The sequence below is a fragment of the Coturnix japonica genome, chromosome 15 (assembly GCF_001577835.2).
Source record: "Coturnix japonica isolate 7356 chromosome 15, Coturnix japonica 2.1, whole genome shotgun sequence".
Classification (NCBI taxonomy): Eukaryota; Metazoa; Chordata; class Aves; order Galliformes; family Phasianidae; genus Coturnix; species Coturnix japonica.
In genome coordinates, this window is record NC_029530.1 from 7,153,465 (window position 1) to 7,179,150 (window position 25,686).

General features: G+C 42.2%; 3 protein-coding genes and 1 long non-coding RNA gene across 8 annotated transcripts in view; 3 read left to right on the plus strand and 1 right to left on the minus strand.

Annotated features, from left to right (window-relative positions):
• The first annotated feature begins 44 nt into the window (after positions 1-44).
• LOC107321318 (glutathione S-transferase theta-1) lies at positions 45-8,916 on the plus strand. The gene is made up of 6 exons (XM_015878095.2): positions 45-232; positions 313-369; positions 4,592-4,679; positions 5,032-5,182; positions 6,971-7,147; positions 7,514-8,916. The coding sequence occupies exons 1-6, from the start codon at positions 121-123 to the stop codon at positions 7,712-7,714; spliced, it is 786 nt and encodes a 261-aa protein (XP_015733581.1). The 5' UTR covers positions 45-120; the 3' UTR covers positions 7,715-8,916.
• On the minus strand, positions 8,264-11,190 carry LOC116654116. Its single transcript, XR_004309040.1, has 2 exons — positions 11,088-11,190; positions 8,264-10,487 (listed from the first exon to the last, which is right to left on the minus strand). It is a non-coding gene; the product is annotated as an uncharacterized LOC116654116 (long non-coding RNA).
• Positions 10,847-12,510, plus strand: DDT (D-dopachrome tautomerase). The gene is made up of 3 exons (XM_015878096.2): positions 10,847-11,023; positions 11,116-11,291; positions 11,521-12,510. The coding sequence occupies exons 1-3, from the start codon at positions 10,916-10,918 to the stop codon at positions 11,591-11,593; spliced, it is 357 nt and encodes a 118-aa protein (XP_015733582.1). The 5' UTR covers positions 10,847-10,915; the 3' UTR covers positions 11,594-12,510.
• A 716-nt stretch (positions 12,511-13,226) lies between these two features.
• The window catches only part of CABIN1 (calcineurin binding protein 1), an 87,553-nt gene continuing 75,093 nt past the window's right edge, over positions 13,227-25,686 (plus strand). For 2 of the 5 annotated variants that reach the window (XM_015878089.2, XM_015878091.2), the window contains exons 1-20: positions 13,230-13,431; positions 14,040-14,103; positions 14,575-14,637; positions 15,076-15,168; positions 15,313-15,426; positions 15,601-15,735; positions 15,988-16,168; positions 16,681-16,810; positions 17,175-17,324; positions 17,786-18,069; positions 18,395-18,563; positions 18,922-19,058; positions 19,434-19,651; positions 20,334-20,412; positions 20,657-20,844; positions 21,317-21,466; positions 22,227-22,415; positions 23,114-23,350; positions 24,054-24,207; positions 24,449-24,564. In XM_015878089.2, the coding sequence (XP_015733575.1) occupies positions 14,629-14,637; positions 15,076-15,168; positions 15,313-15,426; positions 15,601-15,735; positions 15,988-16,168; positions 16,681-16,810; positions 17,175-17,324; positions 17,786-18,069; positions 18,395-18,563; positions 18,922-19,058; positions 19,434-19,651; positions 20,334-20,412; positions 20,657-20,844; positions 21,317-21,466; positions 22,227-22,415; positions 23,114-23,350; positions 24,054-24,207; positions 24,449-24,564 (2,733 nt within the window). In that variant the 5' untranslated portion in view covers positions 13,230-13,431; positions 14,040-14,103; positions 14,575-14,628. Of the gene's footprint in view, positions 13,432-14,039; positions 14,104-14,574; positions 14,638-15,075; positions 15,169-15,312; positions 15,427-15,600; positions 15,736-15,987; positions 16,169-16,680; positions 16,811-17,174; positions 17,325-17,785; positions 18,079-18,394; positions 18,564-18,921; positions 19,059-19,433; positions 19,652-20,333; positions 20,413-20,656; positions 20,845-21,316; positions 21,467-22,226; positions 22,416-23,113; positions 23,351-24,053; positions 24,208-24,448; positions 24,565-25,686 lie in introns of all 5 variants that reach the window. The other 3 variants (XM_015878092.2, XM_015878090.2, XM_015878088.2) reach the window with 3 other exon arrangements.

A 25,686-nucleotide genomic window follows, 5' to 3' on the forward strand; every position in this document is an offset into this window, starting at 1 on the left:
GCCCGCTGCGTCCCCGCCCGGGGGAGGGCACGGCCGGCCCGGCTCGAACCCCGCCTGCCCGACGGGGCGGCTCCGTGTGCTGAGCGTCCCGGCCGCAGCAGCAGCAGCAGCAGCAGCAGCATGGGGCTGGAGCTGTACCTGGACCTGCTGTCGCAGCCCTGCCGCTCCATCTACATCTTCGCCCGGACCAACAACATCCCGTTCGAGTTCAAGCACGTGGAGCTGTTTAAAGGTGAGGAGGCCGGGCCGTGCGGGCGGTGCGGCCGCTGTTCGGAGCCCTGCGCTCAGCGCTCCTCTCTCGGCTCTTGGCAGACTCGGTGCTGGGAAAGAAGCCGGCGGCGGCGAGCGGCGCGGAGCGACCCCGTACAGGTAAGTAATGGGCCGGGGTGAGGGGCAACCCCCGGCCTGCCCGTATTGCTGCCGGGCGGTGGGAACGGGCCGTGCACGGCTGTAACGCGACCCCTGGGAGCCCCGCGGCTGCTCCACACGTGAGCTCGGATGTCCGCCGGGCTGTAGGTGCGTTCCTTGGGCCCTGCGGGATGGAGGGGGTCGGCAGCGCTGCTCTGCATCCTCTCACTGCTCCGTCCGGGAGAACCATTGCACCGTGATGGAATCGAGCCGACCCCGTGGTCTGTTCCAGATGGATGGAGGTGTGAGGGTGCTCTCCCTGTAAGGGGAGCGAGGCAGCATCAGTGCTTAGGGACAACTCAGCATCTACAGGAGGAAGCACGCTGGAGAATGGTTGGAGTTGGAAGGGACCCCCAAAGGCCATCTGTTCCCACTGCCTGCAGTGTCAGGGACACCCACAGCTCCATCAGTGCTCACAGCCCCATCCCCTGACTATGGGTGTCTGCAGGGATGGGGAACCAACACCTCTCTGGGCACCCTGTGCAGTGCATCACTGCCCACATTGTAAACAACTTCTTCCTTATATCCAACCTAAATCTCCCTTTTTTTCAGTTTGAAGCAGTTTCCCCTTGTCCCATCACACAGACTTTGCTAAAGGGTCTGTCCCTTATTTCTTACACCCCCTTTAGATACTGGAAGGCTGCTTTCCTTTCTCCCTAGAGCCTTTTCCTCTCCAGGCTGTACAGCCCTGGTTCTGTCAGCCTGTCCTCACAGGGAGGTGTTCCATCTATGATTTTTGTGGCCCTCTCTCCCGTGCTGAGGACCCCACATCTGAATGCAGGTGAGGTCTCAGAACAGAGCAGATGGACAGGATCACCTCTCTCAACCCACTGACCATCTTTTGATGCAGCCATCTGGAAGCTGGCAACATGCAGGAGTTAGTGGAGGTGGGAGATGACCTGCTCACAGGGCTGTGCAGGGATGCAGAGCTCAGAGGAGACTTTTCTATGGTTGTACCCTCCCAGTACAGCGTCCCATCCTGCCTGGGAGCCACACAACACAGCTGAACCTCCTGCCAGCATGCAAGCTCTGCTTGGCTTGCATAGAGGGAAGGACGAGCTCACCAGGTGCTGTGTGGCTTTAAACATGCGCCCTGCAGGCCCTCCTGAGCACAATGGCTGGGCCATGCAGCTCCCGGCGCTCTCCCATAGCCACGCTGTGGCTATTTTTGTGGATCCCCAAGGAATGTTCCTCCAGCCATTTCTAGCAAATTAGTCACAGTGACAGCGACTGCTCCGGGGATGGTGTACTTAGAAACATTCAGCTGTTCAGACTTGTCCAGCTGTATAAGAAGACTATTGAACATTTGCATATTGAATTTTCCAAGTAAATCATTTGTTATTTTTGTTGCCTAAGGCGAAGCATAGGACTTGGAAATCCTTGGCTGAAGAGATTATTAGGCAGGGATGAGACTGGCAATTGAATTATGTTTTTTCCCATTTCTTTTGTAGAATTATGTCTTCTTCTCTTGTCATTGCCAGTAGATCTTCCCTATATGAGGTATTCTTCCTGCGTGCAGCCTGTCTTTCCTCTAATTTAAGTTACTCCTCAAAGCTGAACAATACACACAGTGTATATATATATACACACACATAAATATACACATATCTATCTATATATAGGCATATATACCCTTATGAGTATACTGATTACTATTACTAATTACACCAGATGCAACTGATGTTAACCAGCTGTAAGTCAGGGGAATGTCACAGGATCCATAAAGATGGGCCACATAAAGAGTTGAGCTGTGCTTGCTGGGAAAGGCACAGTATTAAACTCTACAAACACAAACACTGATCTCTTTGTTAATGCAATAAACCAGCCCCATTGGAGCAACTTGGAGTTAGTGTTCATAGCAAAGCTTTTATCAGTTTGCAAGTCAGTTGCCAAGTTCCTGCTCAGATCTTTTTTGTCTGTATGAAGCAAAGCAAATCCGATGCTATCTGTGTGCTGCATGTGCAGTGTCTGTAGCAAATGCTGACATACTGTCAAACCTGCTGTAGTGCTGTTAGGACTGATACAGTATGAAAACAGGCTGAAATCTGATTCAGGCTGCCCTGACCCACTGCTTACTTCTCATATCACTGTTTCTCAATTGCTCGCTACCCTGGATAATAAACAAACAGTAGTTTGTAACTGTCAGCTGGGTCTGAGAACTGGCTGCTCATTATTTCTCAAAGCTACTGACTTGCAATTTTATGCTGTTTTTTTTTCCAAGGGCCACCTGAGCTCTACACACCTTGCCCAAGCTGGGTGTGGTGACCTCCAGCCATTGGAGCCCCTCTAAATGCACAGGCACCTTCCTGAGCAACACAACTGTCCATGAAGATTTTTTTGTGTGATATAAATCATAGACAAAAGGTCCCTTTGTTGTGCTTTGCCAACTGGCTTGATTTTCTAGGAGTGTTTTTGAATGTTCAAGTTTCTCAAGTAATGGGTTTGTTACCTCTCATGGTCAGGCTCTAATTCTAAAGAAACCCTTTATTCTGACCTTTTGTACACTGCTGCCTGCTTCTGCTCTGCACATGGAACCTCTCACCCAGCTAAACTTGAGGGCATTGTCACTGCAGGCAGCTAGAGACATTGTCCGCAGGAGGAGTGGCTTTGAATCCCTTCAGACAGCAGATGGATGTGAGCCTTGTTCTCCAGTGAAGCAACTTGTATTGCAATTTAAAAGCCCTTCTTGAAGTGAGTGAGGGGCTAGTCAGCTAGCGGTGAGAATAGGGCAGTAATGTTTGCTCTCTTTGGTTTATCTCACATGAAGTCAATGCTGGGACAGTAGTCAGAGGCTTTGCTGTGTTCTGTAATTTGCAGTGTAGGAATCTTGCTTTCTCCCACAGACAGCTGTAAATAAACTTAGTAGTCCAAAGACTTCTTGTATTGCTTGGAGACTGTTTCTCACTGTGCATTAAAGCAGCCACCGCCACCACCTTCTGTATGACAGCAAATGGCTCTCGGGGATGTAGAACCTTGTTAGTTAACAGCTCTTCTTTTTTTTTTCTTTTTCCCTTTTTGGATAGAAGGGATTTTTGTATGAAAACTCCTGCTGGTCATTCTGGTTTGACTTGAACAGCATTTGCACCCTGGCATGTCTCCTTATAGAAAGCATTTTAGACAAACAAATTAAACAAAGCCCTTCAATCTTTGCTTTTGTACCAGTTCCTGGTGTTTTATGCAATCCTCTGGCATTTAACTGCTGGCTCGCAAGTTCAGTGCCTTCAGTGAGAAACAAACTTGATTAGATAGTCAGCTGTGAATGCCTTCACACTCCAAGTGACTGTGGAGTTCAAACTCTTTTATGGGATGGCTTCTTCCTCTTGTGTTTTCTTGGCAGGGGAGATTTGCTTGGTGACTTGTAGCTGGGATTAATGCAGAGTAGAGGTGTCAGAGCTTCTCTGAACCTGGTGAATGGCCACGGTGGCAGAATGAGTAACTTTGCAAGCTCACTGTTATATTGCTGATATTCATGTTTTTCCCATCCCAGCAAGAAATCTGGAATTGCCCTTTGCTGCATGTCTGCTGAGGGATCAGCTCTGCTGACAGCATTTGCTTTCTTTGGAAATGATTGATTTCCGCTGCTCTTTGGAGACAAACAAGGGGAAGACTCTGCTCCATGTGTCTTATACGCCACCCAGGTTGTCTTTGATTAATTAGCCACTGCAGTGGTCTGTGTGGGCACAAAGCTTTTAAATTGCTTTCCATCATGACTTCATCCATTGGAGTGTAGTGTCAGCCATGTTAGCAAACTGGAGGAAAATGACTTTGTTTTGGTGTTATATGTTGGAAAAAGGGGAAGGAGTGGCATCTGTTTGCCCTCAGTGGGTTGCTCTGCATGGAAACTCAGCCATTCCAGACCACACTTTGTGCTTATCTTCAGCCTAAGTCTTGCCCCCCGCTCCTTTTTGAAACCATAGGACAAGTTTTCAAGTCAAGTTAGTGTTTTCAGTACCAATACTAACTGTGAATTCCTGTGTAGAAATGAACTGCTCCTTGCTGTGTGACATGCCTGAGCAGACTGCAGGCTACAGATGGCTTTTACATTTACTCTTCATTTTCAATTTTAAAATATGATGTAGGAAAAGAAACAGCAGAGTGCACAGATTTCCCAGTTTGTTACAGGTGTTTACAGTTCATTGGTGGTCACTTTTCTAGCCTCTGACTTGTCCATTCGTGTTCTTAGGGCCATCAAATAATGAAGAGGCTGGCAAAATCAGCCTCTTGAAGAAGGTACCAGCACTGAAGGATGGAGACTTCACCCTAGCAGAATGGTAAGAACTCAGTCCTCAGAGCTCCTTGGATAGCAGTGATATGAACAGTGTTTAGGAGGTGTCATTCCCTCCACATGACTCAGAACTGGCAATGAGCATTTCTGAATAGGAAAGATTAGTGATCTACTATGATATTTCAGTTCCTTCGGTCTTGAAAAGTTAGATATCAATATGCACATTTATGATAAGCAGTTACCATATTATTTCAGATGGACATGAGCCACACTTGGAGATAAACAACTTGAAGTCTTTAGAAAGATGTTTGATAGGGACTTCTGTAATTGTGGTCTGAGGTAAAAGCATTCTGCAGTGTTCCCTGACTTCTTCTTTTGTCTTGTTGATGTCTGAGCAGCACTGCCATTCTGCTGTATCTGAGTCGAAAGTACAACACTCCTGACCACTGGTACCCATCAGACATCAAAAAACGGGCCCAGGTAGATGAATACCTCTCATGGCATCACACTAATATCCGGGCTAATGCTCCTAAGACCATGTGGATCAAGGTAAGGAGGCTGGGTATTAAGATGAGAGTAAAATGATGCTTTCCTGGGTGAATTATGAACAGAAAGAGTTTGTCACAATGAAGTAACAAATCTAGGCCATCCCTAGCTGAGAGGAGCTGTCAGATTTCTTTTTGCTCAACATCAGGATTTGGCAAAAGCAGCTTTGGCCATTTTGTGGTGTTTTTTGTTTTCTTATGTGTTTTTGTTTTTGTTTTTGTTTGCTTTTTTGTTTTCTTAAAGTCGTTTTGATACAGAAGGTCTCAAAGCCCCACAGACTTCTGTTGCCTGGATTTGTGAACAAATATATAACAGATGGGGTATTGCCTCCAAGGGCTCCCCCTCCCTTCATAGCTGTGCAGAGCATGTACGTAGATGTTTTGTTCCTTTGGCAAGTGTGTGCTTTGTTGCTGGAAACTGAAAGGCTTGTGTTGTTCACACATCAGGTCTCTGTAGTCCCATCAGGGTGGAAATCCAGAAGGAGATTTGTGCTTCCAGAATGCTTACACACTCCTGTGAAATGAGCTTAGATAGACTAGAGATACAGGGAGAACGGCAGTATTTCTTTATTCAGTGTGGTCAAATTAATGGACGCACTCTGAAGCAGAAAATCATTTAGTATCAGGTGATTCTGCTGGACAACTGATTCCAGCCAACTCATCAGAAAGGTAATGCAGATACCCTTAGAGAAACCCAGGTGTAAGTAGAGCCCTGCAGGCATGATTGTACCAGGGGATTTTAGATTAAATAAGGGTTGCCAGTAAGAAGATAAGAACTTTGCTCCTCCTGTGTAACGTCCACCCATGTTTGTGCCTAACAAAACATATCAGGACTCATTTAGAATTTTGATGTATTAACATTTGATTATTTGGCAAGATAGTCCAGAGGAGCAGCACAAATATGAGTCAGATTTCCTACAAACACCAGTTTCTTCAAGTCTCTGCAGGCTGTTATTGCAGTGCTCCAAGAGAAAGAAATCCATCTCATTGCTGCTCATTAGATAACTCAGACACAGAAAGGACGTCAGAATAATTGAAAATCTGGAAATTGATAAAGCCACTGTGTAATAGAAGGTACAGTCGCTGGTTTTGTGAGAAGATGAACTGCCCTGAGATACAGAAAAGGAGGTACCATTTCATAATGGCTTTACCTGGAGATCCCATCATTCTTAATTGGAAACATTTAGGAAGAGAACTGGCAGTGAATTTTCTGATGAAATAGACTCTAAATGTACTTGGCAAAAGAAAAGTGGCTTGAATTAGGCAATCACAGCATGAATTTGTTGAATATATGAGCAGTAAGTAGAAAGTCTATCTACTACCCTTGTGGAAATCAATCTTTTTTTTGCTTGAAAATAAACTGTTTCTTTAGCTATCGTAGATAGAGGTGGTATAGTTGTGAAATACTGGTGGCTCTGATGGTTTATACACCTCTGTGGATGGTCACAAATCGCACTGAAAGGCTACTACCCCCTGCACCAGCAAATCTTTGGAGACAAAGACTGTATTTATGATTGCTCTGGCTGGAAAAATTTCTAACAGTATAAGGAATGATTCTTGGGACACCTCTGAAAGAGTGATGTAAAAATGGCACCCGCTCTGCCCTCCTGGCAGCTTCTCTGCTAGCTACACTGCCTACCACAGCCACCACTATGACCTGATGCCATCACCTGATGGGACTGCAGGTGTCCACCACTGGCAGTCATGTGTATGTAATGAGGTACAACTTAATGACTACCAGTAGATCTGTGAGAAGACAGTTGACCATGATGTACGCCCATTATCTCCTCAGGTGCTGATTCCCCTCTTCACAGGGCAGCCACTGCCATCAGAGAAGCTGCAGGAGGTTATGGAGGGGCTGTCCACTTCCCTGAAGCAATTTGAGGAGAGGTTTCTGCAGGACAAGGCTTTTATCATCGGGAGCGAGATTTCCTTGGCAGATCTCGTGGCCATTGTGGAGCTGATGCAAGTGAGTGCTGGACTATGGTAATGAAGTGAAAACATGCTGCTGGGCAGGGAGGGATGCAGCATATGGTAACACTTGGTTAGGAGTAAGGGCATATCTCAGCACAACGAAGACAATGAATAAAAGGCAGCAGTGGCTTCAGAAAATCCTTTTTCTTTTTTTTAAAGAAGAAACTGGCTGCAGCAGGTCTCCTTTGTTTTTGTCCCCTAACAGAACATCTTCCTGTTTTATCCTGATTTTACTTTTGACCTCAAGAGATAATGTATAAAACTTTATGAGCTCCTCCCCTCCCTTTCTCCTACCTGTACTTGTAGTTACGTTTTTGACATCTTGGCCTCACTGTTTGTTGCTCTCTCTGGCTTTCTGCAGCCTGTTGGAGTCGGTTGTGACATCTTTGAGGACAGGCCCAGGCTGATGGAGTGGCGCAGGCGGGTGGAGGAAGCTGTGGGGAAGGAGCTTTTCTTCCAAGCCCATGAGATGATCCTGAATATCAAAGAACTGAGCAACATTCAGATCGATCCTCAGCTGAAAGAGCACCTGACACCTGTGTTGATGAAGATGTTGAAATGAATTAACTTATGTTACTACTTTTCCTGCTTTTTCTTTTCTTTTTTTTTTTTACTTCTATGATCTCCATCTCTACACCTAACTGGAAAAAACAAAACAAAACACTGTATTTCTTACATAGTCTTGCAAGGCGTCCTCCCCAACTTCACTAAGTCTTCCCTTCATCTTTGGGGATGGGAGCTGGGGAAGTTTCAAGACCTGCAACGTTCGATTTGTATGAAAGGGAGAGGCCCTATGGGTCACTTAACGCATGCATCTGGGTTGTATTTTAGTGTCGCTCTGAAATGTTGGAAACATCAGTAGCGTTTCCTGAATAATTGGAGCCAGCCTGCAAACTGGAACATCAGAGACCTGTCTGGGATGAGGATTGTTGTTTTCATGTTTGTAACATTCGTAGCTCCTTCCTAAGTGACAAGCACTGCAAAGCGTACCTGATCCTCACCTTCCCAGCATGCAGCTTTGTGTGAGTATGGAACAAAGCTACAGGTCGTCACTAAAGTAAAAAGAAGACTTTTTACTTTATTTTTTTAAATTCAGTTTTCTCATTGCTGGAGCATATTGCTTGGCCACCATCTACATTCCATAGTTCTGTTTGCCTTTAAGATCCTGTTAGAAGTTTCTTCACATTCATCTACGACTGTAAAACATTGTAATTCTTGAACCACTGCTTTCCATTATTCAAAGTTGGGTTTCTTAGGCACGTGGTCTGTCAGTACGTGTATGTTGGGGCAGTTCTGTGTAGTAAAGACTGAGCAACTTCAAACAGCTGAGGGTGGCCACAGCCTACAAGTAATTGCCTACTCAAATCCTCTGTTGGTATCATATATGGAATACACTGAACATATGCATTCACAGTGACTTCTTTGAAGAGAATATGACTGCAATCCAGTTGTGTTTTTTTCCTGTGGTAATAGTGCAATAGCAACCCACATTCCTCCTAGAAAATGGAGAGGAGGAATAAATCTAGACACGCTCTTCAGAGATTGTTTTGGATGGAAGTTCACCAAGTCACCCTGTGCAAGCTGAAGTAATAAGGGAGATTTTGTGACATTGAGCAACATACGCATCACAATAAAAGGACAGAGAGTTGTTTTGGAGCTACAAGGCTCTCTTTCTTGGTTGTGTTGTTTCTGATTAGTTGTAGCTCAAGTGGGAAATCGTTTTGTACTGCAGCTCAGAATAATAATAACGAAGCAAAAAAAGCATTTCTAGGTGTTTGGGTTTTTTTTTCCTTCCATTTGAAAACAGCAAAGAATGCAAACACTGTTGGAATATGTATGTCTGCATACTTCCATTCACATTAGCTGCTGCCTTTGAACCTTACCCTGAAGTCCTTGCCTAGTAAATAATTTGGGAGTTATGTCTCTCAGTAACTGAGAGTAGCTTCTTTTCTTTGCAGCACTAACATGTCTCGGCTATTCTGCTGTTAAGTACTATACAACTTGACATGTTTTGGTGGGGCTTTTTTTCCTCAAGTTTTACTGCTAGATGTATGGATTTAGTCCAGAGCCTGGGAAGCTCTTTAGATTCCCCATCTGGAAAGAAAATCTCATTATATACTTGAGCTTTCAGTAACAGAAAATTCCATTTTTTATGTTCTTGGTAAGGATAAGAGACCTGACTAAAGGCTCTTTCTTTTTATGAACTGAAAGCATTAGAAATAGGCACAGGTTTATTCCCATCTTCCCTTTCTTCTCTTATCCCCCAAAGGTTTTTTTGCTGATGTTTTATTTGAGAATATTGTCTGCACTTGAGATAAATCTTAAACGGGAAGTGGTTGAGCATTTGAGAACTTTGAGAGTGGAACTGCTGAGTGGCTGATGACAAACACAGATGCCTACAAATAGGAAAAAAATACCAGGATGATTTTCCAAAGGCTTATCAAAATGGAGACTGCCTGATGTTGTGTTGTCATCTCAGCTCATCCTCCTGCAAGTGTTTGAGTTGCCAGCTCCTGGACAGAAACAATAAAACATGCTTTTAGTGTAATAAAAACACCGGGATTCTGGGTTGTGCCCAGAGGCCATGGACAGTTTGTCATTTGTGGTCAACCCCCAGGACCAAAGGACAAAACTAATCATTAAAATGTTTGTGACAGACCGTCATCCTGCTCTAATTGCTGACTTTTGATACTTTTTGCTCCTTTTCTCTTGGAAGGCATTCTGACATGTTGGTCTCTTGTCATGTATTTTTAGGTGCTGGGGTTTTATTTTGGCCTTGGAATTTAATGGAAGAGATTTTTAATACATTAAAAAGGAATGAGAAATAGAAAAATGGATCCTTAAAGACACCTTATGCTGGATCAGTGGTTCTCTGCAGGAAGGCAGTGGACTTGTGGCCAGGGTTTGCAGGATGGTTGAATCCCCTCAGTGCCTTTGTTTCAGAAACAAACTCATAATTCACTGATGGAGAGAGCTCAGTACAGTCTCCTGGGTTTCTCAGTGGGCTAGTTCTAAAATCTTCCCTGCTATATCGCTGCCGTGTAGCAATAAGGTTTCCCCACTTCTTGCAGAAAACACAGTTGTTATAGAATAGTAAATACCATGCAGAAAAACACCACATAGGCAGTGCTTCTACACTGCACAGCAAACGCCCGTCCCGTGCCAGATCTGTCTCACTTCACAATCACTCTCCCAGCAATCTGCAGCCTGACTGCTGGCCAGCCGACATGCGCTGCTCCTCCTGCCAGTATTGTCCTCCCTGGCAACAGCAAAGGCCAAACAATTCCCCCAGCAAAGCCAGCAGTTCCATCCGTTTTCATTAAGTCTGTCGTTAACTGTGGAAAACAAGAAAATCAAGTTATATAGGGCCAGTCTTCACAACAGTGCTTTAACTCAAGCAAGGTGGTTCATTCATCTAGCTGGTTCCTAATGCCTTTCACTGTAAACCAGCACAGGTAGTGCTCCCCTTATAGTAGCTCAGCTTCCAAGAAATCTAATCCATAGAGGAGACCGAAGATGCGAGCCACTGCCTGGCGGCACTCCTGCCTGCATTGGCACCCGAATCATTCCTATGGGACAAAACAGTAAGTCCCTGCTTGCCTTTTAATTCCTTGCGGTAACCTGCCCCCAAAGCCCCGCATGCAGCTTGGGGGTGGAACAGAAAGGTCCGGTCCCCGCCCGCGGCTCGCGATGAACCCGAGGGGCCGGGCGGAGCGGGAGGAGGCGCCGGGCAGCGGGTGAGTGCGGCGGGCAGGAGGCGGCCATGCCGTTCGTGGAGCTGGAGACCAGCCTGCCGGCTGAGCGGCTGCCAAAGGGACTGCCCTTAAAACTGTGCGAAACCACCGCCACCATCCTGGGCAAACCGGCCGAGGTGAGTGCGGGGCCGGGGGCGGCGGGGCGGGGGGGGACACCGTGATACCGTGACACCGTGATACCGTGATGTGACCGAGCTTGTGCCGGCAGCGGGTGAACGTGACGGTGCGCAGCGGGATGCCCATGGTGCTGGCGGGCTCGGCCGAGCCCTGCGCACAGCTGCTCGTCTCGTCCATCGGCGTGGTGGGCTCGGCGGAGCAGAACAAGCAGCACAGCGCCCGCTTCTTCGACTTCCTGACAGCGGAGCTGGGCCTCGGCCCCGAGCGGTGAGTGCGGCCCGGTTCGGCTGCCGGCGGCCAATGGGGGGCGGTGTGGGCGCCGCGTGGCCGGAGCTATGGGCCTGAGCTATGGGCCGGAGCTATGGGCCGGAGCTATGGGCCGGAGCTATGGGCCTGAGCTATAGGCCGGAGCTATGGGCCGGAGCTATGGGCCTGAGCTATAGGCCGGAGCTATGGGCCGCCGGCGTGAAGTGTTTTTGTTCTTATTCCCATCAAGGATTGCCATTCGCTTTTTCCCGCTGGAGCCCTGGCAGATTGGCAAGAACAGAACAGTGATGACTTTCCTGTGACCCTTCGAGCAGCCGTTTGGAACAAAGCAGTGATGAAGACAACCCTGCTTCATCGACCTTGTTTGCTCTTAGATCAGTTCTAATAGTTCTGCACCTTCACCTGTGTGATTCTCTTCTGCTTTTGGATGCTGTGCTTATAAAGAGTGGGGCATTCAGCTGTACCGTTGTCATCAGAGTAATTCAAAGTCCTTGTCTCGAGCCTTCCTTGTAGCACAGAAGCTCTGCAGGTGCCTCAGCCATTAGTGATCTGGAGATGCAGATTACCTGATGCTTTGTAGTGCAGAAAGATCCTCCTTTCTGTTTCTGTGTGGCTCCTGTTCTGATTGAGAAGAACTGGAAGTATTCCATCAAACATGGCTGGTTTTTCAGCTCCCTACCCTATGTAGGGGGGCTGCTGTAGTTGTCCACAAGTGACTTAGGCAGAATGCTGCCTGTGTGCTGTTGTGCTCAGAGCCTTAAAACTTGTTGCTGTTGCACTTTACTCCGAAGTCTTTTGGTAGGACCAGTATGCTCCATCACTTTATAACTGGAACGTACACAGTGTTTCATTAAAACAAAAGCACAGTAAGTGTTATCTCAGCCTTTCACTGATAACAAGAACATGTACTGGCTTCCCTTTCACTTTTAGACTGCCAGGTGTCAGGCACAGAAGCACAGAGGACCTAATTGCATGCCCTTAAGAGCGAGGGATCCATGAAACGCAAGGCTGAAGTGTCTCCATTCCTTTGTAATTTTGATTAGATTTGTTGATGTCTTGAGCTCACAAGCTAGTTGAAAATATCCCTTCTAATTATCACTTGAATTTGGTTATTCCTTATGCAGCTTAAGTGTTAAGTGTTAAGCATCCGTGTTAGCAGAATCCCCCCCCCAGGGGGAACCTCACTGTCTGATTAATAAAATGTATCAAAGCCTCTTTTGATGAGAGTCCATTTATTGGCTTTTAACAGGGTTTCCTTAAACCCACCCTAGAGCGCACAGAGCATAACTGAAGCAGTAAAGCTTTTCTCACATTTCTGTTGCTTATGTTTGGTAGTTGGAGTCAAACAGACGTATCAAACAGACGCATACCCTTCACATACCCTCCAAGTGATGATAAAAAGTCCCTTTTTTGCCTGAATTCTACATGCAGATGGTTCTGCTTGCATTGGATGGGTCTGCTCCCTGCTGGTTTCTTTGAGGGCACCTTGTCAGTGTATTTACACACTCAAAGGTAACATATGAAGCCTGTGTAAGCACTGCCCAGCTTTGAAGTGAGCACCACCTCTGTGTGTATTTACACAAGGGCTGGTGAAACCCCAAGCAAACTGAAGGGCACGGCTGTCAATTGCAAAACCACAGTCTCTTTGGAAGTCACTGTGTGGGTGCAATGCTGTGGTACAGCAGCCTATGTGGAAGGAAGAAAACCATTTTCTCCCATGAAGCTCATGCGTTCAAGACTAGGATAATTATTCTTTATAGTGCCAGGATCTGCCTGCAATACCAACAGCCAGGCTGTATTTTGGGTTTATTTCCAATCCCCTTCGCTGGCTCTGGCTGTGCCTTCAGGTATCACCTCACAACACAGCACCGCCTTCCCGCCCTCAGCCATCCCCTCAGCTCAGCCATAGCGCCGCCCATCCGTCCCATTGGTTGTGTGAGGGAAATCAGCCCAGCCAACGAGCAGCTGCCTTACTGACGGGAACGGGGCCCTCAGGGAGGTTGTTGTGGAGACCGCCGGTGGGGCCGCGTCTCCGGGGAACCGCTTGTGGCCTGAGGGAGCCGGTCTTCCCGTGTGCCTTGTGCTGTATCGTGCTGTGCTGTATCATACCGTGCTGTGCTGTATCGGGCAGCCCCGCCAGGTGAGTGTTGTGTCCTCCGCAGCCCTTTAGAGGGGCCGCCGTGTGGCCCTGCCCAGCCCCGCTGTGAGGGCGGGATGAACCTGGTGCGGCCTCTCCCACCCTCCTCTCAGTCCCGCTGTCAGGCCGCTGTGGGATCCCGTCCAGCGTGTATAGCAGCAAGGAGGGCAAAAATAAAAGGCAGGGGAAGCTCAAGCCACACCCTTTGTTTCTGGTGTTGAAGTAGAATCACACAATAGATGTTACAATTCACTGCTCCCAGCTCACGTTGGTACCTATGTTTTATCCTACTGTTGGAAAAGGGAGATAGGATTTTAGTCAAGAGGCATTAATGGGTGTTTTTACTTTTTGATGATGTACTCGCCTATAATAATTAGACTGCACTGATGTTGCTGTTTTCTGCCGGTATTCTGTACAATTATAAACTTAATTCCGAGGTATTACAACATGAACTTATATCCATCTATCCATATCTGTTCCATGATTCATGCTTGAGTAAAGGACAGAACTAAATTTTCCCTTGCTTTTCCTATGCTTGCAGTCTCTTTGGCATTGCAGCCAAGGAAGTGACCTGCTGCTAACAGTCTCTCTCCTATTGATTTCCTGTACAGCCTTGAAGGAGACCATGTGGATTCTTGAAAAGCCTTGAACCTGTTTATGGAGATAGGTGTATTTGTAAGTTGAACTTGATAAAAACACTCATTTTCAATATCTAATTGGGTTGGGGTCGTATAGCTTTGTTTATTTAGATGTCATAATTATCTGCACTTTCTGCCAGTACCTCTGGTGTTCAATACTTTAGGAAAGAGGTATCATGATATTGCTGTGCATGTGTTGTCTCCATATGCAGAATAAACAAGGACTCCCTGTCTTGAAAGCGATCTGATTTTTATTTATTTATTTGTAATGATGTTCAATGAGTGACTTAAAAATGCTGACTTGCTGTAAAGTTCTTGGTCTAATTTAGCTAGTAGTAAATATTCACTCTAATATCATTCCTCTGTGGTAGGCCAGTTTGTTGCTTGGCACTAATGATGATGTAAGACAATTTATTGGTATTTGATTAAAGTATAATTTATTTATATTTTTTTTCTGAATGCTTTCCTTGTGGTCAGAATAAACGTTCTAATCCTGTTTGCTTTCCAGACTTGTTTGCTTTTATCCCTCCCTCTTAACCCTGGAGAAGGACAGTGAATATTTATGAACATGGTAAGGATTTACAGTGTTTGAGATGGTTTTTAGAATAGAATTGAAGATTTCTCCTCTTCCTAGGACTGAGAATAAATTGGCACCATCAGAATGTTGGCTTTGAAGTGACAGTGGAGCAGCTATTGGTAGACTTACCATTTTGAGGAAGCTGTTGCACATGCCCATTCTAGAGAAACTATTGCTTGCAAGATGCTTGAAGTCCGCACTGTTGTATTGGCTGACTTGGGGGGGGAGAAATTGCTTTGCCATATTTTTATTAGCAGTTAATGATGCCTAAATTGACTGCAGCTCTTCTATGATTAAGTAGAAACTTTACAAGATGGGAATATGCAATCCACGTTTACCAAATGAAGTTACAAACCAAAACACACAAAAAAACATCCAGTTTGCAAGATAAAGGTATAAACATAACATTTCCTGTGATTTCTCAACTTCTAGATTCGAATCGCTGCACTGAATGCAAGCTCCACAATTGAGGATGACTATGAAGGTACCTTCAAAAGTCATAAGACACAGACAAAGGAAGCACAAGTAAGTAAATCCAGAATTTTCTTAATAGACATGATTGATGGGAATTTTGTCCTCCTTTGTTACAGATTATAGATTGGTCACCTGTATTTTTTATTTTGAAGAAAGTTGTGTTACTGTCTTATCTTTTCAATCTTTAAACTACAGGAAGCAGAAGCTTTTGCTTTGTACCACAAAGCTTTGGACCTTCAGAAGCACGACCGCTTTGAAGAGTCTGCCAAAGCTTATCATGAGCTGCTCGAGATTCGTCTTCTGCGAGAGGTCAGTGCTCCTTAGGGAATAAAGCTCCAGAAGCTGCTTTTATTACATTTGTATTACTTTGTGTCTTACTGGCTAATTCAGAATTTTGCTGTAATCAGTTGGCAAGTTGTTTGCTGTTTTTTCTAACTCGTCTAATTCCTCATTCTCATGTTGTGTTTATATTACTATTTCTAGGCAGTTCTTTCTGGTGATGAGAAAGAAGGACTAAAACATCCAGGCCTGATGTTAAAATATTCTACCTATAAAAACCTGGCACAACTGGCAGCACAACGGGATGACCTAGAGACAGCCATGGAGTTTTATTTGGAGGTACAGCACAGCTGAAATAGGATAGAGTAGCCTCAATGTTTCCATCAATTTGCCAAAATACAGATGTACTCTTTTCAGCAAACATCATTTGTATGTGTGACTCAGTGCTGTGTACTTTCTGATATTTTACAGCCACCATTCAGTCCCTAAGCTAGTCATGTCTCAGTTAAAAATTAAAGCGGTCAAGGTCTCTGTAAACAAGCAGGTATGCGTGTCTGAAATGTGAATAACACTGTCTGTTATGCTTTCTAGGCTGTAATGCTGGACTCTACTGATGTCAACCTGTGGTATAAAATCGGTCGTGTGGCAATAAAACTCATCCGCCTACCGCTGGCTCGTCATGCTTTTGAAGAAGGTCTCAGGTGTAACCCTGATCACTGGCCTTGTTTAGATAACCTTATCACTATCTTGTACACACTCAGCGATTACCCAAGTAAGTACATTAGTAGACCTGTAAAGAAAAAAATCAATAAACATGTAATTTCATATTAAAAATCATGAAATGATAGTAGGTTAGGGTGTGTTGGAGATCTTTACTTCATGATGAATTTATGATGATTTGTATCTGCTCTAATTACCAGGAAAATAAATGCCCTGTGCAGTGTTTATCAGGAATTGTAAATCAGTTTGATATTGGATCTCTGCTTTTGATCTTAAAATGTTTAAGCGTTTTACCTTTGAGTGATGTCCAGTGAGTTAACTGATTCAAATGGTGTTTAGCAGAAAAGTTGCAAGATAGCAGAAATGTTGAGTTTCCTGAGTCCCATAGGTTTGCCCTACTGTAATGATCCTCATTTTATTTATGTAATTGCCCATATGAATAAAAGCCTGCTGGAATTCATTGCCCATTGCAGCAATGGAATGTGAAATTAAGACAGTTAATAATATGAAAATAGTGAATGGTGAAAGAAGAGTTTGACCTTTCCGTTTTTATTTCTCTGTCAGCATGTTTGTACTTTATCTGCAAAGCCTTGGAGAAAGATTGTCTGTACAGCAAGGGGTTGGTTCTGAAGGAGAAGATCTTCGAGGAGCAGCCTCTCCTCCAGAAAGAATCCTTAAGGATGTTCCTCAAATGGTGAATGTTATCTTATAGCCTGCACTGCATTTGGAGTGTCAACTCTTTTAATCATACACTTCATTTATTATTTTTTTTTATTTACTCTTCAAGAAAGAAAGCAGCAACTTCTGTTTTCCTTTCATTTCTCACCATTTGTAAAACAGAAGGACGCTCTCCATTTATCTTTCAGTTTTTAACTGAGCAATGGTTTCTGATGGTGAAACACTTCTATATGCATGCTGTAAAGTTTGCAAAACAGTGGGTTTTGAATGTTTTGAATGCTCGTTTTAATGCTTTGTGATACCCTACAGAAAAATACAAATCTCTCAAGACTTTTAAAAAAGCAAACAAACCCTCATCTTTGTTTCTTAATACTTTCTAGTGACATGTCTATCCATAATGTAAATGTGAGTGCAGCTGAAACAGGAAGAATCATAGATGAAGCATTGGAGCTACGTAAGAAAAGACAGGCTTTGCTGGTGCAAGAGAAAGAACCAGACCTCAAGCTGATCCAGCCAATTCCCTTTCTCACGTATGTCATATTTAGTTTATAACAGGTTTATCTGAAGCTACTTATGCTGGCAGCTATTTTGTATAAGCTTGGTTTTTGTCAAAACATATTTGTTAAAAAAAAGCACTAAAAAAGGTGACCAGTATTTTCATATTTTGAGTCTGCCGGTTGTTTGGTCTGTTTATGATTTTATTGTAAATGTATCAATTTTCAGTCTTTGATTTAACATTTCAGACTGATGATAAAGAATCTTGAGAATGATTTGGTAGCCATTCCAACTGTATCATCGGATTTTTCATTTTAGATTAGTGTGTGAACTTCAAAATAACTTTAGATTTTTATATGTTTTTACTGTTGATATAATGGAAATTTTAAAACGTAATGCAGATCTTTATTCATAGCAAGATACTTTCAAGTTGTTAAGTACATCTCTATTAAGGCACAAAGGGTTGATTTTTGTAGTGTTGTGTTTCTGTGTGCAGATGGAAATGTTTAGGAGAAGCTTTACTCGCCATGTATCACCACCTCACAACATGTGATCCTCCTCGGCCCAGTCTGGGAAAGAGAATTGATCTCTCAGAATACCGAGAACCTGTTCAGCATTTGGTTCTTTCTCCTACCTCCACTCCTGTCAGTGTTATTCAGCCAACTCCTGTCAGCACTACTGCAGTGGTGACGATGCCAGAACCTATGTTAGCTTATACTCCTGTGACACTCAATTTTCCAAGCCACAGCCAGAATTCATTGGAACCAGGAGCTACTGTAGGTGAGCAAGGTACCTCAGCTTAAGATTAAATATGTTTTTCCAACTGCATAGTTTTCAGCAAGTCTACTTACTGCAGACCAGCTTTTTTATTCAAGATACCACAGCCAGTTTATATTCAGTTGTGTTTTTAAGGTTTTGATATGTTCAAAAAGAAAATGATAAATCTTCAGTATTTCATTAGAGTAAGATAGTTTTAGCCACAAATCATCTTTTTATTTATCTTTATTAATATTTATTATTTTCCTAAAAGGGCTTCCCTCTTGTTTGATAATTTAACAGGTCAGTAACTTTTTTCTTTTTTCTTTTTTTTCAATTCTGTTTTTAGGTGATATATCTGCAGGAGATAAATCCAAGAAAGGGGTGAAGCGAAGAAGAATTACAGAAGATAGCGGTGAAACAGCAAAAAGGAGATCTGCCAGAGTTCGGAACACAAAGTGTAAGAAAGAAGAGAAGGTTGACTTTCAAGAGCTGTTGGTGAAATTCCTTCCTTCCAGGTACAGGACCTTAAACCTGCTAGACCCGATTTGTTTTGGAAGGATTCTTCTCCTTCAATCTTATACATGTTATAAAATTGTTAATGAAAACCTATTGAAAACTAATTCAAAAATGATGAAGCTTCTTGTAAGGCGAGACGATTAGAAGAAAATGCAGGTGTCAAATTGTGCAAGATCAACAAACAGGGCAGTCTTGGTTTCAACAAAATTTGTCAGTACTTTATCTCTGAGTGCGCTTCAGTTACTGTGCTTTCATCGATAAAATATGTACAATGTGCAATGCTTAGGTTTGACTTAACAGTGAAGGAAAGAATGAGGATTTTGTTGGTATAGTGTTTTTGTCCTCCTTTCAACACAGATTAAGGAAAATAGATCCAGAGGAGGAGGAGGACCCTTTCAATAACTATGAGGTGCAGTCAGAAATTAAAGAAGAGAATTTCCAACATGTTGGACCTCATAGAATGTCATTTGATTCTACGACATTCATGGAATCTGGTAAAGAACTCATTAGAACTTCTCTTTTCCTGTTGGTTCTTCTGTCTTGCATGCTTTTCTGTATTCCCTGTCTTATATATGGAAGAAGGATATGAAAGGGTATGTTTTAATATCACATAATTGTACTTTAATCTCAATTAGTAATGTGATTTTGAAGTCTTGGGGACTGGTTAATTACTGTGTGCAAGCACTGTGTTGCATGGAGTTGCCCATTTAAACATATCAGAGCACAGTAACTTAATTCTGCCTCTGCAGCACAAGATGATACTGTGGCCCTTTTGTAAGTGCATAAAACACTGTCAAAACTAACTTATTTCAGGTCACAGCTTATCTTGATCTTAGTTATGCACAGCTTTGCTTTTATTTGCTTTCTAGAAAAGCAAGATGTTCATGAATTCCTGCTGGATAACTTGAACAATGGTGGTATCTTGGAGCTAATGATGAGATATCTGAAGGTTATCAGCCAGAAGTTCCTGGTGAAGTGGCCTCCTGGCTTGTCTGAGGTTGTCCTTACTATCTATACTAGCTGGAGAAAGCACAGTACAAGTCTTCCCAATCCTTTACTGAGGGACTCAAGTAATCAGCATATCAAGGTTATTTATTTATTTATTTATTTTTAATATCAGTATTGTTTCTACTTAGTTGCAGATGAAAAAACAAATTCAGAACTCTGTGCTCCATTGATTTTTAGATTAAAAAAAAAAAAACACACACACAAAAATACAGTGTTGTTGTGTATTGGATGTCCAAATTTTATACATCTAGTGCTATTGTATATTTGTGTATTTTTGTATATACATCCTTTTTTTTAACAAATTCAAATATGTCTTATAACTTCGTGTTAGGTAAAATTTAAAGAGTCAATACTTCATTATGATGCCATTGAAATCACTGTCCTCATGCTTGTCTTTTCCCTTTAATTCCTGAGTTTATTAAACTTGATCTGTAAATTATACTAAATGTGATGAATTCGGAGGTTTTGAGAATCCAGAATGCTACTCTGATACTGTGCACTTTTGGACCTTTAAAAATTGTCATAAGTTCATGGCTTTTACAGATGAATTTGTAACCCTTCTTTCTATGAATATAAAGTATATTCTTCACTACACAAAACTGCCTGACAGATACCCACGGTGCTTTCTAGTGTACTGCTGAACTTTATCATTCATGCATTAATAAACTGGTACGACTAGAATGCATATTCAGTGTCATGGGAACGATGACTATTTTTAATTTTTCTCTCTCTTTTTTCCCAACTTCACACTTTTTCTGCAGGATATGATGTTGATGAGCCTTTCCTGCATGGAACTGCAATTAGATCAGTGGCTGCTGGCAAAAGGGAAGAACTCTACAGGTGAGAGTCAGGTGCTTCTTTCTCTATTCTAAAAATACTGTAGGTAAATTAAGAAACTATTCCAGGAATTCACTGGATTCTTTGGAGCTGTCTCTTCTATATTCTCTGTATACACATCTGAAAGGTGCTTATTACTGGTGTGTCATTTGTCTTCGAGTAGATCAGTAGGTTTTAAATAACTGGTATGTGGGACTCTTCTCATGGGATGCTGGTAACTTTATGATAAAACATAATTGATTTACAGTTTCTCCACGAAATTGCCCTGCTGTCTCTGTGAGCGGAAAGTTTGGTTCTGACTTGCCTGGAATTCATTTCTTGGGAGACCTGCTGCAGTTATCGTTTGCATCCTCACAGCGTGATTTATTTGAGGAGGGCTGGATGGAGTTTGTCACTCGGGTGTATTGGCTGAAAGCTCGCTTTCTAGCGCTTCAGGTTGGTTCTACTCTTGTTATAACAAAACTTTTCTCAGCAATTGAAAGTCATGTTATTCTCAGTTTATTTTAAGTGTGAGGGTTAAATCAGTTTAAGACAGTTAAAAGCATCCTCTTAGTGGAATACAAGGATGTTTCTTGACTCAGTGTTTTGATCAGTATGACTGGAAGAATTATTTCTACTAATTACTTTTTTGTGTTCTTAAAAGAGTTGGAGTTTAATCCAAATTAATCCTTCCAATTCAAGTTGAATTCTATTTCTCTGATTTGTTTTACCTATTACAAAAGTCACTGATAAAATATACTTTATTTGCTTGCTTTGGTTTGCTATTTTGGATTTGTTTTTATGTGTAATAATCACATTGGCAATGCCTACACTGAATCCAAACATTTCGTATGTGCTTTGGAAAGACATTTTGCAGACATAACTCTATTTTTTTTACTATTTTCCCTCCCCCACTGTACTTCTGTAGGGAGACATGGAACAGGCACTTGAAAACTATGACATTTGCACTGAAATGCTGCAGAGTGCCACTACAATGCGGCGTAAAGCTGGTGATGACAGCAACATCATAATACGGTTACCTAATCTGCATGTGGATTCTGTGGTTTCTTTAGAAGAGGTAAGAATTCATTTGCAGGAGTATTCTCCCTGTTCCACCCCTCCCAGTCTCTAAGCCCAATCTATGAATCGGCTCTTTTGTGATGAAAGCTTACCTAGAAATTTTGTCCTAGAAATTTTCCAAGAGTAAAGGAACAGGTTCAGAGTTTAATGATGATGTTATGGCCATCATCTCTTCTTCAAGAAGATGCCTTTCAGATCTCTTGGTTTTGTACAACTTATGATTGTTTTTATGCAGAATAAAAAGGTTTTTCTATTAGAGGCACTGCATGTGCAGTGGTAGATTATTAAACCACTGTTTTATTTTCTGTTCTATGAATATAACTTCCACTGATGGTTAAATGAGTTTCTTTTTTTAGGAGCTGGTGTTTTCCACATAGTAATTTTCATACACATTTGAATAAAAGGCTATTAATTTTCCATTCTTTCTTTAGCTGTTTAGGAGAGTCAACTCCAATGCAGGTTGTGCAATCTTCACTTTAAAGTCTATCTGATGGACGTATTTTTGCTTTTAAGTGTCTTATTCAGGGATCTGAGGCAAAAAAGTGTATTATTACACATTAGTCACATACTATATGATAAAGAAAAGTATGTGGAACAGCTGAAGAGTTACGTAGTAGGTGTTGTCTACCTGATTTGCATTCCTGGACATATTTGTAGAGTTAACACAGCTTTATAGCTGAAGTGTGAGGTGAAGGGGCACTGCCTTTGTGTGTGAAGACAAAATGAAGATTGGATTGTGCCATGTGTGATATTTGCAGATCGATAAAAACTTAAAATCTCTGGAGAGATGCCAGTCTTTGGAAGAGATCCAGCGACTGTATGAGACAGGGGATTATGCTGCAGTAGTGCATCTGCTCCGCCCAACATTATGCTTCAGTGGAAGAGTAAAACATCTGGAGTTTGTAACATCCATACCAGAGAGACCAGCACAGCTGCTTCTCCTGCAGGTTTGTTGGTGATTTTACAGCCATTCTGAACCCAAAGCTTTGAAAAAGCTGTGTAGTGTATGGGTGGTTTCGTGTTGTGGCGTACCTGTCCTGCATGGATGACAAACTGTTGGTAGATAGATCCAGTATAACAGCTGCATCAGTAATCCACATAATACTGAAAATAGGCATACAAATTACCTCAGTTGTGGGAGGGGTTGGAGCTGTCAGGTTTTCTGTCTGGGGGAAAAAGAATCACAAGAAAGACTAATGCTGCTTTAGCTGGACTGAGCCAAATCCAACAGCCTTGTTGCAATCTCATTTACCTACACTTGAATATAAAGAATCAAGAAGGGTGTTGTAATACTGGCCTTGTAGTTGCTATTTTGACATTTATGGAGTAATTAAATGATAGCCTAAGAATATAAGCTGTGTATGGTTAGAATTTAATAAACGTGTAGGCATCATGTTCTTGAAAATGTGTATTTCATGCCTCTTATTCAAGTAGAAATTCATATTCTACGTGTATATTTATCATCCAAGATCTGGACTCATCCTGTTGTCCTTTAATGTGATATGAAGGTGTTTACTTCAACTGAGTGTAACGAACTGTCTTATCTGTATGATGTGTACAGCCTTCCTTTGCTGTATTCATTTTAATTATTTTAAGAGTATACTCTTCATCTTTTTTTTTTTTTTTTCATGTTTACATTCTTTAGGACTCTTTGCTTAAGCTGAAAGATTACAAGCAATGCTTTGAATGCTCAGAAGTTGCCTTGAATGAAGCAACTCAGCAGATGATGAATATAACGGCAGCCTCTGCTAAAGAGGAATGGGTTGCTACGGTAACACAGCTGCTCATAGGAATAGATAGTTCATTATCATCAGACAACAGCATCCTGAAAGAGTCTTCTATAACATCAAGCCTTGTTCGATTAACAACCAACCTGATTCAGGTAACCTGTTCACTGGTACTTGAAAAGAGTCACTATGTTCTGTGGACATTCAGACATGAGTACAGCTGCTGTCCAAACTGCTATCTATTCACACTGATATTTTGGGTTACAGTTTTGCTGGTACAGAGGGAAAGAAGAACATTGTCTTTGTTGTTTTAATTTTCAAGTCAGAGTGTTAGAGAGCCACTGAGTTCACCTGTTCTAGAATCAGTAAGAGTGTGGATACCTTCAAATACAAATCTGCCTGGTGTAATTAAAGAATGGTAGTAAAAGAACCAAAGGAACACAACTTTTCTTATGCTCTGTAATGAGAACAATGTGAAGACTTATTTAGCTGGCTGAGTGCATTTTGTAACTTTGTTAGGTTTAGTCATTCTTACTCACGTAAGTTATTTGTACTGTGTCTGTTAATGATTTCGACTCATCTTTTACATTGGCTGTGCTCTCCAGCTGTTATATTTTCTTCTGTGCATTTATTCACTTTGAAAAGTCTGAATGTGGTATTAGCAGAGAGAACTGATTGGAAAAATGACTATGCAAGAGAAGAACATCTTCTCCCTGTTGATTGTGAGAAGCTGAAACTTAATTGAGGATTACTCCTATAGGGTAGAATATGCTATTAGCTTTGGGTTGTTCATTAAAGATTCACTCCTGACTCTTAATCTGTATCTTTTTGTGTGTGTGATGCCTGTTTCTTTCTTAGATCATAGATTGCAGCATGGCAGTCCAGGAGGAACCCAAAGAACCGTATGTCTCCTCAGTTCTTCCATGGATCATCCTACACAGGATCATCCAGCATGAAGAAGATGCTTTTCAATCCCTTTGCTGCCAGCAGCAGCAGAACCAGGGAGAAGGAGGTAACTTTTTAAAATTCATTTTTACATGCTGGAGCTGAACTTCTCTCCATCTTACTATGTAATATAAATAAAAATTACTTAGTTTGTCATCTCATCTGCTGACTGAAGGGAGTGGATGGATATACAGGCACGACATTCTTATCCCAGAGACTTATTTTTTTGCACCCGATGAAGCATTGGGTAGTTGAAGTTAACTCCGTTCTGTACTACTAAAATAACTGCCAACTTCTTTTTTTTCCAGTGAATCCTGATACTCCTATGCTGCCTTCTTCACTCATGCTTCTGAACACAGCTCATGAATATTTGGGACGAAGGTCCTGGTGCTGCAACTCAGATGGTGCTCTTCTCAAGTTCTATGTAAGTGTTGTAGAGTATCTTAGGCTGGGGGAAAAAAAAAAAACAACTTTGAAATTCATATGGCCAACACCCATCTTAAAACACTTTATTAAATTATTACATTGGTAATGTCTTCATGTTAAAGTACATTTCTGAATCCACTTTTCTTCTGCAGAGTACATCAACCTTTGTCAGTTAGGTCTGAATAGTGAAGGTTTGCTTTTTCTACTCCCCTTTCCTTTGTTATCCTTTCTAAACAGGACTTCTTGTCAGGCAGGAGTTATCTTTGAGTAACCACTTTTGTTCTATACAGACATCTTAAATGAAAGCTAGTAAATGGTCTGCCATGCCTAGAGAACCATTAAGTGATTGTGCTGAGTACATAGTCTTGTAGAGTACATCTCAGTGTGATTTCTTTACAAAAAGACTGTTTAAGAATCACGCCTGCTTGTGTTCAGTAAGCAAAGTGATATTCAAGAGTCTTAATTGTGAGAACTTTGTTAAAGAATAACGAAGAACAGCACACGCAAGAAAAATGGCAGCTTACCTAGGTGTTAGAATAAAAAATTTAATTATCCTTTTGGAAGGCAGTTCTCTAAAATCTGTCAAGTAATAAGAATATACTCCTGAGTGTTGGTATAAAACTGAAAATAAACTTGAGCAGATTACTTCCTGTCATAATTCCCTTTCTTCTTTGGACTTCTCACTGAGAGGAACAATTGCTGTCTTCCACTTTTCCTGCTTTGCTTCTTGCACTACTATTTTATTTTCCTCCTAGGATTTGAAGAAGGAAGAATGACAAGCAATCCAATAACACTGTACATCATTCACAGACTGAAAAAAACTGTGCTGTTACATCTGTAAACGTGTAATCTAATGGGATTCCACATTCATCTTAATGATTGTAAAAAGGTTTTTAACTAGATTTATGGTTGCTCAATTCACAGAACAGAATTTGCCAAGTGTTACTTAAAGGTTGTGTGTTTTCTGTTATAGGTAAATATTATCTAACACTTCAGAGAGTCTTCTAAATGAAAATTCAGTTTTGAATTTTGCAGTTAAACTTATCTCTTCTAAACTCAAGAGTGAAGATAACTAAATTTGTAGGATGTGATCTCTCCCCAGCTAGGCATCTGGAATGTT